The following is a 17170-nucleotide window of genomic DNA, read 5'->3' as shown; positions in this document are numbered from 1 at the left end:
CGCTGTGGGTCTGGTTAATCATTGTTTTTATCTGGTGCCGAGGGCTACGTCGGTCTTGTGGGAAATTTAGGAAAAACTCAGTTTATTTCTCTCTGTCTTAAAAAAATGAAGACATATGTTTATACTGTATATTATTGTCTATTTGCTGCAGGCTTGGCCAACCTGTAGCTTTCCAGGTGTTGTGAAACTACAAGCCCCAGCATGTTTTGCCAGAAGATAGCCAGCTGATTGCTGGTAGGCATGCTGGGACTTGTAGTTTCACAACATTCGAGTTGGTCAGGCCTGAGTTGGAGAATGATGTGTGGATTTCATAACATATATTGATCTCCATTGTGCAGTGGGCCCTTAGATCTGAAGTTATTTGTGGACCCTCCATGCCACAGTCCGATACTGTCCACCCTGACTGTATTTTCCATCCACAAAGCCCAAACTCTGCTACATTGTATCGCTCCAGCACTTCATATTAACCTATTATAATTATTGTGCATTTTTCATTTTATTTGTCTAACTTTTCAAAATAAATGTAGTCATATTTCATATAATATAATATGTACTGCATGAAGTAGTGTAGTGTAGTGTACAGTCAGTAGGGTCATTAATCTTGTGCTTCTAATTTACCTGTATTTAGCGTATAGATGTATCTCAAAGACTTGCCCCAGGCCCATAGGACAAAGATATACATTATAACCGGCGTATCTTAAAGATATGTGTAAGTTATAATTGGGAGCATCCTTGTTGGTCATCTGTGAAATAGTTACATCAATTTGCCCAGGTGTGATCCTTGACTCACAACTATCCTTTGTTCCGCACATCGACTCTATATCTAAATCATGTTACATACATCTAAAGAACATTTCCAGAATACGCAAATATCTCACACAAGACGCTGCAAAAACTTTTATTCATGCACTTATCATCTCCCGCATCGAATATTGCAATTCCCTCCTTACTGGTCTTCCCAAAATCAGACCCCTACAATCTATTTTGCACGCAGCGGATAGACTGATTTCCTTGCAAATCGTTTTACATCTGCTGAGCCACTCTCTCAGTCTTTTTCCTAATGGTAACGATGGTCGTGTGGACCACACCCTGGTACCAACAGTCACATCAGAGGCCCGTCCATCCCCTGGCATGGGTTGCCCCTATGTATATGTTGCCATTGCTGGACACTTTACACGTGTAGCTTTTGCAAGGGGATTCCCTATGAACAACACATTTGTAAACTCACGCTTGGACCCAGAGTACTCCCGTATGACACAGAGCTTGTCACTTATTGTATGAAGCAATAACATTTGTTTTATTATTAAACAGGTCAATGCAAAGCTCAAAATTCGAACACAAGAGAGGTGTCCTTACATCTAGGAAACATGGCCGGCTCTGCGAGACAACACGTGAGCAACGATAGAGGGAAATCTGAAGATGCAGGAATCTCTTCATCTCCAAAGATCACTCAGATACGACTGCCCAATACGCGGGCAGCCGAGCGTTCTAGAAGCCATCATTATCACTCCGGAAGCGGACTACCTTCTCGTGGGCCCGGACAACAGCTGTCGCTCCCTGAAAGCAGCGTTATCGTATGTTCATTTCCCTTTCTTAAAGCGAAAAAAAAAAAAAAAAGCATTAATAACTCTAGGAATAAATGAGAAGTTATAACTCATTCTTAATTGATAGTGTTCTTCCCAGCAAATGAAAAACTTATATGGATTATTGCACAAATCTAATTATCTAATTACGCTGCTTCAGGTTTGGTAAGTGGTTAAAATAAATTGAGCTCGCAGTTGACATTCCCTCTTAAGAGCGCCTGGGCCGCGGTGGCTATTTAATTAGCGCAGTCTGATGGAGATGACACGAGCTCTGTGATGAGATTAAGACCTTTATTGAGGGGACTGGTAAAAAAAAGCATATTTAGGTCTCCTATAATTCAATATTAAGGAAGATGAAGCTCTTAGAGATAATTTCTTTCTGCATTTAGCTAGTTGGCAACATCTGTTTTTTTTTTTTTAACTATGTATTTTGCAACGATTCTTAAAATATAACTATGCAAAGAATGAACGCCGTAACTTTAAAAACTCCACGTAAGGGTCATTTATTAATGAGAGTAAATGTAACAGTTACAATGATTTAAATCAGTTCTGCAATCTCAGGTTTTGCCGACAAGGAGCCGCCATATTGTCTATCAGGGCGGACGGCTCTGTACTTTGTGATCGAGGAATAATTTGCTCTGACTTCCTGACTTCCTACAGATGCTCTATTTGCATATGAGTAAAGATGTGTTTGTGCAATTACATTTCCACGTCTGTATTTGGACTTCCACACACCGTAAAACTGTATTGCCCCCTAATTATTAGATGGTACACGCCTGCCCCCCACCCCCTCTCCAGAGGACCACCCAGTTGATTTTCCCTGGGCTTCAGGGGGCAGAATCAGAGACCTTGACAAAACCAGTGATTGCAGCTGCTGATTGGTCGTTCGGCTCCTCTACACCTCCTCTGGGGAGGGTATGGAGCAGGTGAGGAACATTTAAAGATTAGGTATTAATGCAGCTTTAAGGTTCCTTAAATGTATAGATGCGGCAATCACCCTATTAGCTCTGAAACCTGCACCCTTTTATGTAACTCAAAATAAAACGCATCTCTAAGGGGCGAGCTTATCTGCACGCCCTTACTGTACTGCACGTGCACGTTAACGCCCCGATCCACCTCTCCAAATGCAAGGGGCCGCATGTATAGAAGCGCAACTCCAAATACGGGAGCAAATTGGGCAGATGCGCAGGGTGACAAACTTGCTGCAAAAGGCCGTGTTTACATCACGCAAATGCAACTGTAAATCAGACCCTGATTGTTTAATCAATAATCATTATATGTATGTGCATTTATGTCTGTGTATTTAGGGACTCGTGCGTCGTCAGAGGTGATGTTGCCTATAGCAGCGAGTCATATTTACTAACATTTTCTGAACTGCACAAGAAAAAGGATTCATTGTTTTAGAATGTGATTGCTAGTGTTACACTAATCTGATACAATGTTTATAAATGTCCCCCATTGTCTCTAAGCTGCTGCGTTTTGTTGCTGCAGTATCACGGGATCATCGGACCTCAATCCACCAGTAGGAGAGGAGATGTCTGGCTGGTCGGTGCTGAGGCTCAGGAGCGCCCCCTGCAGGACTCTGTACCCCCGGACTCTGCGCTCCAGTCTAGTAATGAGACGCAGCAGACACTGGTAATCACGTCACATTAATAATGGCTAACAGCAGAGTTTGCACAATGTAGAATTGCACCAGTCACTGAATTGATAAAGACTGATTTACTATGTTATCTTGGGTCCAGGGGGTCCTGGGTGCTGCCATACGTGTCACTAGTCATAATAGGAGACGTTCACTACGCTATTAACGGGAAGTTTGCCTGATTCTTAGATCGCACGCTGTTACCGAAAGACAAAAACTTCTGATAGCCAATTGCGCTTTGTGCTCACACATAGGGAGAGATAGTTCATCATTCTCCCACAGTTGTATAGTTAGAAATTGATGGGCCCCATAACAAAATTTAAAGGGGCCCTAAAGTTTCTAGCCAGGGGCACCATTAAAAATTATGTCTGGCTCCACCGAAGAGGCTTGTCTAGTTCCCCTCTTATCATTTCAAACCCTTGTGTAATAATCAATTCCCTATATCGTCAGCAATAATCATCATCATTTATTTATATAGCACCAACATATTCCGTAGTGCTTTACAATTGGGGACAAAAACAGTAATAAACAAACTAGGTAATACAGACAGAGAGGTGAGAGGGTCCTGCTCGCAAGCTTACAATCTATGTGTGCCTCCATATCATCTATAATCCCCCATGTCATCATTAACCCCCATATAATCAATGATCCCCCCATATCATGTCCCCCGTCAATCCCCCATATCATCATCTGCCCCATATCATCATATTCACCCCAGTGTCTGCTCCCCCAGTAGTTGCACCCATTCTCTTCCATTAAGAGGTGGATTGTACGGTGGCTCAGTGGTTAGCACTTTGCCTTACAGCACTGGGGTCATGAGTTCAGTTCCATGGCCTTATCTGTGTGGAGTTTGTATGTTCTCCCTGTGTTTGCGTGGGTTTCCTCCGGGAGCTCCGGTTTCCTCCCACACTCCAAAAAACATACTGGTAGGTTAATTGGCTGCTACCAAATTGACCCTAGTGTGAGTGTGTTAGGGAATTTAGACTGTAAGCCCCGATGGGGCAGGGACTGATGTGAGTGAGTTCTATGTACAGCGCTGCGGAATTAGTGGCGCTATATTTATTTAAATGGTGATGATGATGATGATTGACTCCCTCTTCCCGCGACTTGCTACATGGGGGGCGGATTAGAAAGACGGGAAGTTTTGCAAAAGCTGACTTCTGCTTTTAATATTTATGTAATGAATTGTTATTGGCCCCCAGCTGGAGGGAGGGGCCACATTAGGTGCAATGTATCATAGGTACTAACGCAGCTTTATATAAGGAGACTGCAGCCTGTGGGGACGTGTCTTGTAGATGATAAAGATTTAATTCTTATATTATTAGTCATTCTTATAATTGTACCAGACTGTCCTGTTGCTCAGCACCAACAAGCTATATAATCATGAATTATAAATGCAAATCTCTCTTACTAATGGCGACAGTCAGATCAAATGCTACACGTGATACACAGTTGCGGTTTGTAGTATCAGCAATGATGTGTATAGATATGCTGTAACCTATAGGAGCCAGGCAGATTATAGCTGTCATTGTATGAAAACCAACCTCTTGTTGCTACGGGTTACAGTACATTATGCACCAGGCCCGGTTTGTGAGACAGACTTTGCAGTGCGGGTACTGAGGTCTAGCGTGACATTGTCTCAGGGTGTAAGTAGCCGCCTCTTCTCCCCGTTAGATTATAGTTTGCAGACTGGCGTTATAAGTGCAGAACACAATAAATCAGATTATGTTCTTGAATTGCTTCCATTACATATATCACTTTATTCATCAACCCTCTGATTCTGCTTTGTAGGATAGGAAGCCCAGGAAATGCCCCGCGGGGTGGACCCTTCACCACAAACACTGTTACTACCACAGCGCTCTTCAAAAGTCCACCTGGGAGGGGGCGGAGCGTGACTGCGCACAAACGTAAGTAGCATCTGCACCAGGGGCAAACGCAGGATTTGTAGAGGGGGGTTTCCACACCACGCCACCAGTGGGCGTGACCAGCATGCATGGAGGCGTGGCTATAATATAAGACAGTGATTGGCTGCTCTCCAACTCTTCCTATCCCTATAATATACATGGGTAATGCTGCGTGCACTACTGATAGGTGCGTGCAACTCTCCCTTTTCAAGCAGTGCTTGGTGAAGCTGGAGCAGGGTCCAGCCACCTCAATTATACAGTGTCCCAAGCTTGGAGGCACTCAAAACCCCCGCCCCCTCGGTTTGCACTTCTACCGTCGTACTGTCCTGCTTTATGACATCATTAGTCCTGGGGGTAAATGTATTAATGTCCGGATTCTTCAACTCCGGCGTGTTCAGCGTCTTCGGTGATTAAATTTAAAGCGGCGCTGCATTGTAAAGAGAAACTTCCCTTTTACAATGCAGCGCCGCTTTAAATTTAATTGCCGAAGACACTGAACACGCCGGAGTTGAAGAATCCGGACATTAATACATTTACCCCCTGGTCTTAGTGAACCAATATTATCTGATGCTGACTTCAGAGCCATGCATGAAGAGCGTAGATTTAGTCTAACGCCGGGATTTATACGTATGAGTGAAGTATGTATGAATGGGTTCACACCATAACCATTGTGCATGGTTTAAAACAAACATAGTTACAAATTAGATGTTTTTATGGATGTGTTAAAAGGCTCTAATTCCGCCCATTAGAAGCGCCAAACTCCTCACTTAATTATAACCTGACACAGTTTCATAAAAAACACAGTAGTTTTCTTAGACGAATTCTTGAATGGTGGTCGCGGTTAATGGGACTGAATGTAAATTGTGTCCTATAGTTTTTAACCACCTAAAAATGATATTCAGAACTCTCATATTCCGATGTGATTGTGTTTTGTTCATTCCAGACCAAAGAGCCATTTAATCAGCGTGCGTTCAGAATCGGACATGAGGTGGCTCTGGAAGTTTGCCGGCAAAAAGCCGTTTTGGATTGGTAAGACAGGAAAACAAACATACCGTGGTCTGTGCAATCCACTAGTCTGTACTATAGCTCCATATATTCGATATCATATACCGTAGATATGTGATTAAAGTGTAAGAATTCTTTTATGTTATATTTTTCAAAATCCAGATGTCATTCCCATATCTAATTAGGCAAGATTTGTATTTTTGCCAGGTAAGATTGACGCTTTAGAAGCTGTGAAAGTTTTAGAGGCCGTAAAAGGCAGTGTCCTGTCCGCCAAATCTGTGGACTAAGAGCACCTATGCGCAAGTGAGCCTATATGACGCCGTATATATTCACAGGTACCTAGGCGCAATCCTTGTCAATTGATAATGGGAAATAATGTGGTAGTGGACTAATGCAGAAATGTATTAAATTCTTATAGAATCAAGTACCATGTATATAGTAGCGATAGGAAATTAAAATATCAGTATACATTTGACAATGTATAATATAACATTAAAGGTTAGATGGGAAAAAAGAGAAAACTTGGATCGTGTTAATTCTCCAATATTATTAATTTAGTCATTAATTAGTAAATTAATTAATAATGTAGGAGAATTAACATGTTAATTTACAAGAATTTGTTTGCATGCATACTCTTGATTTTATTGATATAAATATTCATTTTTAACTACACTGTGTCTATTTATTTTATAGTACACTTAGATTTTTTTAGTTTTGTTTTCATAATATGTTTTGAATTGTTTGTTTATATATTACAGGCTATCTCTTAATACATTTCTGCACCAGCTCAGTACAACACTATTAACATTATAAATTGACACAAGAATTGTTCCTAGATTTCTATTTTTAATGTTGAATTTTGCATCTGACAAGTGGTTTCAGGAGATCCACCAATCACGGGCAGCATCCCACTTTTTTTCCGAAAATACTTTGCAATTTAGATACACAGGTACCTGCCCAATTTCTGCTCTTGAGAAGTGGCGAGGGCATTCCAGAATACCGGAAAATATAAAATTGTCCCCTCAGTGTCCAGTTTATGTTTGTACCAGCCCCTTAATTAATGACAACCTTAATATATTTCTTCTAACGTATTGTCCTCATTCATGTCTCCAATAAGTCAGAAGGATAAGGTGACATCGGGGCAGTTTTAGTGTCCCGTGGCCAGTGGAAGGTTGGCAAATTTTAGTCCAGGGGGGGCGTGACTCGACTCAGCAGCCTATTAGGAAAATTCTCCAAATTTTGCAATGGGGAATTTTTAAGCTCCTCCCACCAAAAAGCACAACATTTTTAACACCCGCAGTCAACACCATCTTTTTAAGCTATGTACTTACTACTCAAAGTGGGACAATCACACAAAAATAGACTAATAAAAACAAATATACTAAGGACCCGCCTATTTGTAGCTTCTTAGCTGTCTTTAATATTTTATTTTCCTAAGAGATTACCTTGTCGCTGATCTTTATACAGTGTACCGAACACGTCCGGCCACTTGGTGGCGCTGTTCTATTGCTGCCGGCTCTGAGCTTTGTAGAGTATTTAGTAATAGATATTAATTCGGTGCTGATAGGCTGAGAAATTGGATCAGACTACAGAATGACATGTATGTATGTTTTACTGAAACTAATAAACAGATAACATAAATTTAAAACCTTAATTCAGTTAAGGTATATTTTACCCATAATATGTGACTTTTAAGTGTCTGGCAATTTTTAGGGTTGAAGTCAACGGGAGAACGTTCTGATTGGCTGTGGACGAACGGACAACTTTGGACTTTTAGTAACTTAAAACAGACAGAATCCTCTTTGACTGAAAGGAAAGAAGGTTGTGTCCTCGCTTGGAGAAGAAAGGATTGGGTGAGGAGAAACTGCAGCCACAAACACAGATACGTCTGCTGCCGCCCGTTATAGGACTCACCGCTCCTCTCGGAAATAAATGGTGCTAGCGCTTAACCTTTCAGCGTAGTAAAGAGAGGGTTTATGGGTGTGTTATTATCCATCCCTGATGTGTCATTGTAGCAAAATGCACAATACCTGCATTTAATGCAACCGTTCCTCAGTGTTTCAGGATTTTGATGTCGTTTTTATGATAACACACAAATCTGCATGATATGATGAGAGGCTGGGAGCAATAAATCTGTGTTCTGTAGAATTTTCCTCAGAATAGCAAACTACGGCCTTGTAGTCGTACTTTGGCTATTTCCTCCCCTGAAGCAATATCCTGGTATGTTAGTTTACATTGTCTGGAGGCATTTTGTACTTTGGATCCAAGAATTCTCGGTGGATCAACTGATCAGAGGCCCCAACACTAGAGGTAGAAGGATAAAGGGAAAAATGGAGGTGTTGCCCATAGCAACCAATCAGATTGCACCTATCATTTTTCTAGTACATTCTCAAAAATGATAGCTAGACTCTGATTGGTTGCTATGGGAAACACCTCCACTTTTCCTTTATAGAAAGTTTGATAAATCTAAGGACATAGATTTATTGCATGTAGGTCCAAAAGTTGCACTGATCCACAGCAACCAATCAGATGCTTGATTTCATTGTCCATGTTTAATTTGTCTGATAAACCCTCGTTGCTGGTTGGTTGCTGTGGTTCAGTGCACCATTATTAAGAACAATCAAGGTTTCGTTTGTACTAACAAGTGACTTGGGAATTTTAGATGTTCTGTACATCTTCTATTTAATTCCTGGAATACTAGCATTGCAATACTGAATGTTATATTTGTTCTATAATATTATTTGAGGGATCTGTTCATACACATGAAGGTGAAATGAGGGCGTTTTAGAACTATACAATATCAGCGTTTGAGGCTGGGCGCTATCACCGTGAATCTCTCTAAGTAGCTGCTGCGGTGTTGTTTAGGCGGAGAATAAAGAAAATGCGTTCACAGAAATTCCCACTTCTGATTTATTTTATTTATAGAGTATTGCTACCCACAGTACTGCTAGCAATGCTGCTTATTGATCTAAGTCGGCACGTGGGACAAACATTTACAATTATATGGCAGTGCTCAATGAGTGACATCTGAATAAAAAAACTGAACAATTCTGGCACTTCTGGAAACAATACAGGATGGATAACCCTACTTATTATGTTTATCATATACCTATAAACTTTGTGAGGTAAATGTTTTCAGTGGTAAATACAGGAACTGTCTTCTGCCAGGACTGAGGAACGAGGCACAAATTTTCAGGAGCATTAGCCGATCCATTCTTTAGGAACTGCCTCACACCTCACCAACGTCGCCGATTCCTCATGAATTGACAGGCTGCGTTCTTGTTGACATTGGTTCGGCTTCCAAAATGGCTCCTGCCATAGTTTGTAGGTGACAGAGTTTAACTCTCTTACCTGTTGTTAAATATATCAGCAGTGAAAACAATTTTTAATTTGATAAAACACGTTACAGGCCTATATAAAGTGTATCCATTATGCAGAACTAACGCAGGATCCCCAGACGTGTTTGGTAAGGGCGGTTTGCATAGAACGATATATAAGCTTCATTATGTATTCATCAGGGAACCGTATGCAGATCTTCAGAAGTGGTGACGATGCAAATTTATGTCTGATGCATTTTAAAAGGTCACGTTAACCAAGAAGAGAGAAAACCTTAATCTCATCTATCTGACTTAATGTATTCTGGGAGTGGATGACCAAGGAGTGGATACTGTATTGTTTAATCAGTGTATTTAATAAAATTATATCACAAACAGAGATGATAGGAGGTGGACAGATGAGATTTAAATAGTAGTTTCTGCCGGGAACTTCTCCGGTGTCTGATGTGCAGAACATTGTGTTTGTCATCTGAATATTTATCTGTCATCTCTGAACCGTTATTGAGAAGTGGCGGCTTTGAATAAAAGCATCAAAGTAAAAATAATTTTGGTAATTTTGGACGTGAGGTATCAGGAAATGTCATCAAAGTACATTATGTGCGAGCACTGACCGCAGTTACCCCTTAGCCAGTTATCTTACCCTCTGTCTAACACTAGCTGGTCCTGACGAGAGATGTTCAAACCGTTGTTTAGAACGGTTTTCATACTAGTTTGTCAAAGTTAGAAAAATAGCTGGAAATTCTTTAACTTTTGAAAGTTTGAGCGATTCAATCACAGATGGAGACTACGTCTTCCGGGTCACATTTTAAATTCGGTTCCGGAAGAACTAGGTCGAACTGCGCCTCAGCTAACCGCAAACACTCTACACAGGGGAAAACGCAGGATTTGTAGAGGAGTTTCCACTCCACGCAGCCAGTGGGCGTGACCAGCATGCATGGGGGCGTGCCCATAATTTTAGAGAGTGCTTGGCTGCCCTCCAACTCTCCCTATCCCCATAATATACATGGGCATGCTGCGTGCACTATTGTTAGGTGAACGCAGCTCTCTCTTTTCGAGCAGAGCCGTGTGAAGCGGGGGCAGGGTCCGGCCACCTCAATTATACAGTGCCCCAGGCTTGGAGGGGGGTTTCCAGGCACTAGAAAACCACCCCTCGGTTTGCCTATGCTACAAGCGCCAGCATGCCCAAGCAGTTCACGGCTTGCTAGTGCCAGTAGTGAACCAGCAAAATAATACATATACATTGTGACATTAACACCTTAAATATAACGCTCACAATGTATTTCTGGTATATAGCCTTCTATTTAGTTGCCAGGATAGCAATAACATTCAAACAAAAATACAGCTCCCCCCTGGGCGGTCTGTAGCTATGATCTAACACTGTTATTAGAGTGGCCAGCTTGTCATTAGCAAATATATTTCAAATATATAGGTAAAAAATCCTGTGGCCTGTAACAAATATATCTCAAATTCTATAAACCCTTTTTATCAAGCCGAGCGCTGGGCTGTCGAGCGAAATCTGACGTCTGGTGCAGCCAGTGACCGTAGAAAGCTATTGGTCCGTGCGGTCAGCTGACTACACTAAGCGTTCACGTAAGAGCAACATAATTAGACATAGACGTATCCCCAGATCTTCCTTACAGGAAGATTATTTCCTGCAGGTGCGGGAGAGCTAGTGGCAAATACACAATGATGTTGATGACTGTCAGCTGCTTCGGATTGGCTGATAGACAGAGCGGTAAACACGCCAAGTCAAACGCTTCACTCCCACATTGTATCAAGTTGCAGCCGTCTATTTGTATAACTTAATCAACGCTTCCACTGTCATTATATTTTATATGGAAAATGTGACTCACATTAAGTAATAAGCTTACAAGACAATAATCTCTCCTGAGTACGTGACACATCATTATATTATTATTGTTAGGAACCCCTCCAGCCAGTGCGCCAAATCCCGGAGTCTGCTCTGAAAGTCTGGTGTTCACTGGAGCCCCTAGTGGTGGGGACAGACTTGGCCGCAGACAAACAGAGGGTCGTGAGATGTGCACTGACTGGGGAGAACCCAGCGATACTGTGTAGGAGCAAACAGCAGAGTGAATCCCAGCAAGGGTCGAGGGCCGGCAGCAGACAGCGAAACCAGTAAACAAGCCGAGGTCAGAGGCAAATTAGCAGCGTAAGAGTCCAGGCAATAGATCAGGGTCGGAAGCACAGGTTCAGTGTCCAGGAACAGGCAAGGGTCATACACGGGTAATCAATCAGAGGTAGAAACACCAACACAGGCACAAGGTAGCAGGCAGCAGAACTGAAAACAGGAAGCTATAACCGGCAGTGAGGCTCAGATCTCACTGCCTTAAATAGTACTAAGAGCCAATCGGGACAGAGGAGGACAGGGCTGACAATCAGCCTCAGGAGGCAGCTAATTAATTACTGGCTAGAACTAGCATAGGTGATAACATAACCAGGAAGCATGTATAAAAATATAAGTGAACCAGTTTAAATCATATGAGAGCTCCCCCTGGTGTTGGAGGCTGTCCCTACACCCTCCTACATCTATGCCACAAGGATAATAATAGAGCACAGAAACTAAAACACACGCCCAGCTGCTAGTTCTTGCCAGGACGCCGCGTAGCGCCGCGGCTCGTGACAATTATATCGTGTACACGTAGGGTAATGTGAATTTTCTTTTACTGCTCACTATATCATGCCGCATCTCGACGCTGGATGTAAGTATATACATGCAGGAGGCTGACGTACGGCATGCACCCCGAGATACATCCGACTCACCATGCACACAGAAGTCTGACTTTTTTTGTGTCTCTTACTTTCTGTGTAAATTCAGTGCATAAATGTGTCCAGCTCTAAATGAGGCCCAAAGAGCCTCATGCCTCAAAATGTCTTTATTTCCTAGTGAACTGAAGAAAAATGGCGGCAACAAATCCACTACTTGTGTTAAAATATTTATTGTTTATTGATACACAATTTCCAATCAGTAGGTGTCTAACACTAAGCTATTAAACTGCAGCTAAGAGATTGTGCCTTATTAGGAAATGATTATATAATATATTGATTTTATGTATCCACGTTATGACATGTGCTCCCGTATTACAGCTGCTATTAATTGATTACTGATCTGTGCTGCGTAATTTTATATTTATCCTATTGCCCCCTATACTACCCCCCTGGCTCCGACAGAATAGTAAAACTGTAAATAAAAAAGACAAGATAGAAATGTTCCGTCCATCGTGTTGCAGAATTTTGAAAAGGTCAAAAGCGAGCCGTATCACGCGCCATAATCTCACATAACACAAATCCTCTACACGTGTATCGCCGTCTGGAGGGTTATATAAATCCCCATCCCCAATCCTGAGCGGAATCTTAGAACTATAATTTAGCAATAGACGGCGCTGTGTGAAGATGGCGTCGTTGGGCCCGGTGATAAATTCCGAGTTATTGGTTTAATTGCGCTGTTACTCAAACTACCAGTCACCGGAGAAACAGCTTCTCCAACTTCGCATTTCTTCACTTTATGTAAAGTGTCTATGTCATGTCTTTAATACATTACTAAATAAGTTTTATGAATAACAGTTCATTGGGGAAAAAAAATGCTCTTAGGGCACTGCGAAAAGTCAGATTCAGGGGTGTGCTTATAAGGAGGCAGCCCACTAGGACAGCAAGATTTGGGGGAATGCAAAATTAAAGGAATTCATTATTTGTGTTTAAGAATGACAATGTCTCTCATACAAAGGGCTAAATGAATGTTGTGTACTTTTTCGGTGGGCTTCTGTTTATGGGAGTTTGTGTAAGGGATGAGATGTGCGGACAGGTGACCCCCTTAAACATCAACGTCGGGAGAAAGTTTAATTTTGCAGAGAGTGCAAACACAGTTCCCAACTCAGGGGTGCTCATAGGGGGAGGCTACGGTTGGCCAGAAACCCCCCTACACTTAAATCACCGCTGTTCTGTGGTTTAGAAGGAGGAAACAGCTTCTAGGAACCTCCTGTTTGAATTAAAAACTATAACAGTCTGCAGTCCCATGTGTGTGTGGGGATCTGCCTATGCTTCAATGAACTTTGGCTTCAATATAATGGGTGCTAGGACTGTTCTCACTTCTGGCTCTAGTGTTTCTGTGACTGTAGAGAAATCCTGCAGTTTCTTGGCTGTTGAGAGTGATGTGAAGCACTAAGGGAGTAACTGACACAATCATTGTCATTTTGTTATTTATTCGGATGTTAGTAAGAGATTAGTATTCATTTTGTAGTATTACTTTATAAGGTATTATATTATTTTGTATCATGGTCAGGAAAAAAATATTTACAGGAGATTTAATATTAATGTGGGGTTTTTAATGTGCAGCTTACGTTATGCCTCGTTTTGTTTATTTATCATATATATATATATATATATATATATATATATATATATATATATATGCATTTGCCCCTGCAACAGTTGTCAGTAAGTCTTTAGTGCAAGGTATGTTGTTCTCATATCTTTGTAAAATGCCCGCACTCACAGCAGCTTTTGACATTCGCAGTTAGTACTTGTTCATGTTTGCATCTCCAAATGCTCATCATTTTCTACTGGTTTAGCTCAAGATGCCGGGAATAGGACTTCTCCCCGAAATCAGCTGCTGAAAGCTCAGAAACACTCTGTTGATGCTATTTGACAGCTTGTGAAAAACTGAACTTCCTTGGCAACATCTGTAACCATGGAAACCAACTGTGGAACGCACAGATTGTTTTGGCAACATAAGATTTAGCCCCTGACAATGTTCTATATTTTTATTTCATTGTAAATTGACCAACTGCTCAGCATGTTGTTTTTTTTATAATATAGTGGTCCCTTCATAATTTTGCTATGGGGCCCTGTGATTGATGTCTACGGGAGGTAGGAGGAAGGATGAGAGTGACCGTAATATAATATAACGGACTATAATAGAATACAAACAGAATTTACACCAACAGAGCGTGGTACAGACTAACCGAACATACTACACTCCTCCCTCTTAGTCGCCTCCGTCCTGGGCATGCCGGGTCTTATAAAGGGCATAGTCCCGCCTAGTGTGGGATAGGGCGGAGCTGTACCATGGAGACGTCAACCCCTTCCTCATACCCAATACTGTAGATTGTAAATGATTAAAAAGCCAATTGGCAAGTAAACTGCGTTTATATCACACTGCAGGATATCACACAGTTGTGAGCTGGGCAGAAACTATTTTATTCTATGACTAAATGAATTCATGTAGGAGAACCAATTATCATTATCACTAGAAGTGTCTAATCCGCTGTGTTTGTGCTTCTTTGCTCGGTTTCTGAAGTGCTCTGCAATTCTCATCTGCAGATTATTGTTTGGGCCCTGTACGGAAGGGGACATGGCCATTGTTGGAGGCATACAACTATAGTTTTTTTCCTTAATGTTGTGTTTTTAGTGGTAGAAGTTAATTCTTTTATATATTGAGTGCTGTTGTTCTTTGCTGTTTTGCAGACAATACATAGTTGTCTACATCTGAGTCTGCCCAGAATCTAGTAACTATTTGCTGCTGCGTGATCCAGCTCCGGGTACCTGTGACCCGTACTGATGTTCCAGCCACACATACATGTTGAATTAGCAGATGGATATCCTCCATGTGAGCAGTAAGACCACGCCAAGGCTTCAACCATTGTTACTGACCATTCACACACCTTTCATGTCTCCATTCACTGACAGCCATACACTACTCTCACTATACTCCCACACACACCACTGCACAACCTCCTTGCACCACCGCACATCCCCGTCACACCTCTGCATCATTTCTACCACGCACACCTCTGCACAAATTCACCCTCGCACAACACCGCACAGTCTCTCCCACCCTCACTTCTCTCAGGAGCAGGACCCTCTTTCCTTGTATCCTCCTTCTACTATTCCATCACCCTCTGTACCTCTTGGCTGCTTCCCTAGCACTGTTTCCTTAAGCTCAGTCCTACTTCCCACTAATTCCTACCATCACTCTCGCTCACTGTCCCTTATATAATATAATCTACATTACTGTGTTACCTGTATATTTAGTCATTCAGTATGTCTGGTCTTTGTATTTTGTTCTTCATGTATCATGTTATGTGTTATGTATCGCTGCTTTCTATATATGTCAAGTTCAGCGCTGTGGACCCTTTGTGGCGCCTTATAAATAAAAGGTAATAATAATAATAATAATAATAATAAAAATAATATCATATAATAAACATAGCATAGAGGAAATGCTCAGCGCAATCACCAAAATCAACACAAGACTGGGATACAAAAGCAGAATCAACAAATCCATATATGATTGTATATCTGTGTTAAGAACGAATGAGCTCTACATTGCTAACATTTGTGAGTTTCCAAGTTACCAGGCTAAATTATAGGCTCAAAAATGGACTCTACAATGTGTTACATTATTAAAATGATTATAAGTAAAAGTGTGAGCCGGATAAGCGAGGCGGAAAGTCCTCTAAATGTCCTATAGAGTGTTACAGAATAAAATACTACAATTTACATTGACGCATTTAATTCCCTCTTTATCTGTTGCAATACAGACATCACCCACAATCTGCAACGTGCACACAAATAGTAATTACCCAACTGTGACACTGATACCACACAGGAGCGTTACATCAACACTGACTCAACACTGGAATGCAAGTTGTGAGGTAGATAAATTGTGAATAACTCACAAACCTCCATTATTTATTCCCAATAAGCTGGAAATGGCTAACATGGCTGACATGATGGTAACAGCAGGACAAGGGTGTAAATGTATCAAGCTGAGGGTTTTCCGGCGGGTTTGAAAAACCAATCAGATTCAAGCTATCATTTATTTAGTACATTCTACAAAATGACAGCTAGAATCTGATTGGTTGCTATAGGCAACATCTCCACTTATCAAACCTGCCGGAAAACTCTCAGCTTGATACATTTACCCCAAGTTCTCTTTACCAAGGGCTCGAGTGGTGGTGGTAGATCGAGAGAGGAAAAAGGGGAGAGAGGAGGAATGAGAGAGGAAATAGCGAGAATGAGGGGTGTAAATACAGACTGCCAAATGATCAGCGCAGGAGACACGTTGACCTGTGGCTGCTGGGTCCTAGAAAATACAGAAGTAAGAATTGTTAGGACACTAAGCACAGCACAGTTTTTGGGCTACAAACTTTTTATCTGTCAAGCTGGATTTCATTATACTCTGTAATCTTTCTTAGCTCTAGGTTTACCCTAAGCACAGCCCCCCCCCCCTCCCCCACACACACACTTAGAATTCTCCTATCCATGTTGTTGGGGGATTCCTAGAGCATTATTAGTGCTAGGCCACCCCAACCACCCTGCTTTCCACTCAGATATACATTTTGCCTGAAAATATGTCTAAGTTAACTCTTTTTTATGTCTTATATTAATTATGAGAGTGAGGGGACACAGGCTTAACTTTTGTGTTTTGAAAGTTTTGCTGTACTTATTTCATTAGATAATGTGTGTCTAAACATGCAAAAATGTAAAACCCAATAACAATTCATGTAAGTTTCCTCCCATTGTCTCTCTGAAAAACCCAACTCCTCCAACATCGCTACAATCCAACCAACTCTTCCAATCATCTCTCCAATCCCCCAACTCCTCCCACTGTTTGTTTAGTCCACTTATTTCCCCTCCTTGCCTCTCCGATCCACCCAACTCCTCCCATCATCTCTCCGACCCACC

General features: G+C 41.6%; 1 protein-coding gene across 1 annotated transcript in view; it reads left to right on the top strand.

Moving 5' to 3' along the window:
• LOC142098885 (FRAS1-related extracellular matrix protein 1-like) overlaps positions 1-8085 on the top strand; it is a 125094-nt gene extending 117009 nt beyond the window's left edge. The window contains exons 31-35 of the mRNA XM_075181765.1: positions 1312-1574; positions 3075-3218; positions 5014-5129; positions 6070-6155; positions 7845-8085. Coding sequence (XP_075037866.1) covers positions 1312-1574; positions 3075-3218; positions 5014-5129; positions 6070-6155; positions 7845-8038 — 803 coding nt within the window. The 3' untranslated portion in view covers positions 8039-8085. The remainder of the gene's footprint in view (positions 1-1311; positions 1575-3074; positions 3219-5013; positions 5130-6069; positions 6156-7844) is intronic.
• The last annotated feature ends 9085 nt before the right edge of the window (positions 8086-17170 follow it).

Source organism: Mixophyes fleayi, chromosome 8 (assembly GCF_038048845.1).
Source record: "Mixophyes fleayi isolate aMixFle1 chromosome 8, aMixFle1.hap1, whole genome shotgun sequence".
NCBI classification, from domain to species: domain Eukaryota; kingdom Metazoa; phylum Chordata; class Amphibia; order Anura; family Limnodynastidae; genus Mixophyes; species Mixophyes fleayi.
Note: the sequence above shows the minus strand (reverse complement) of the source record. Positions and strands in the feature narration are given on the sequence as shown.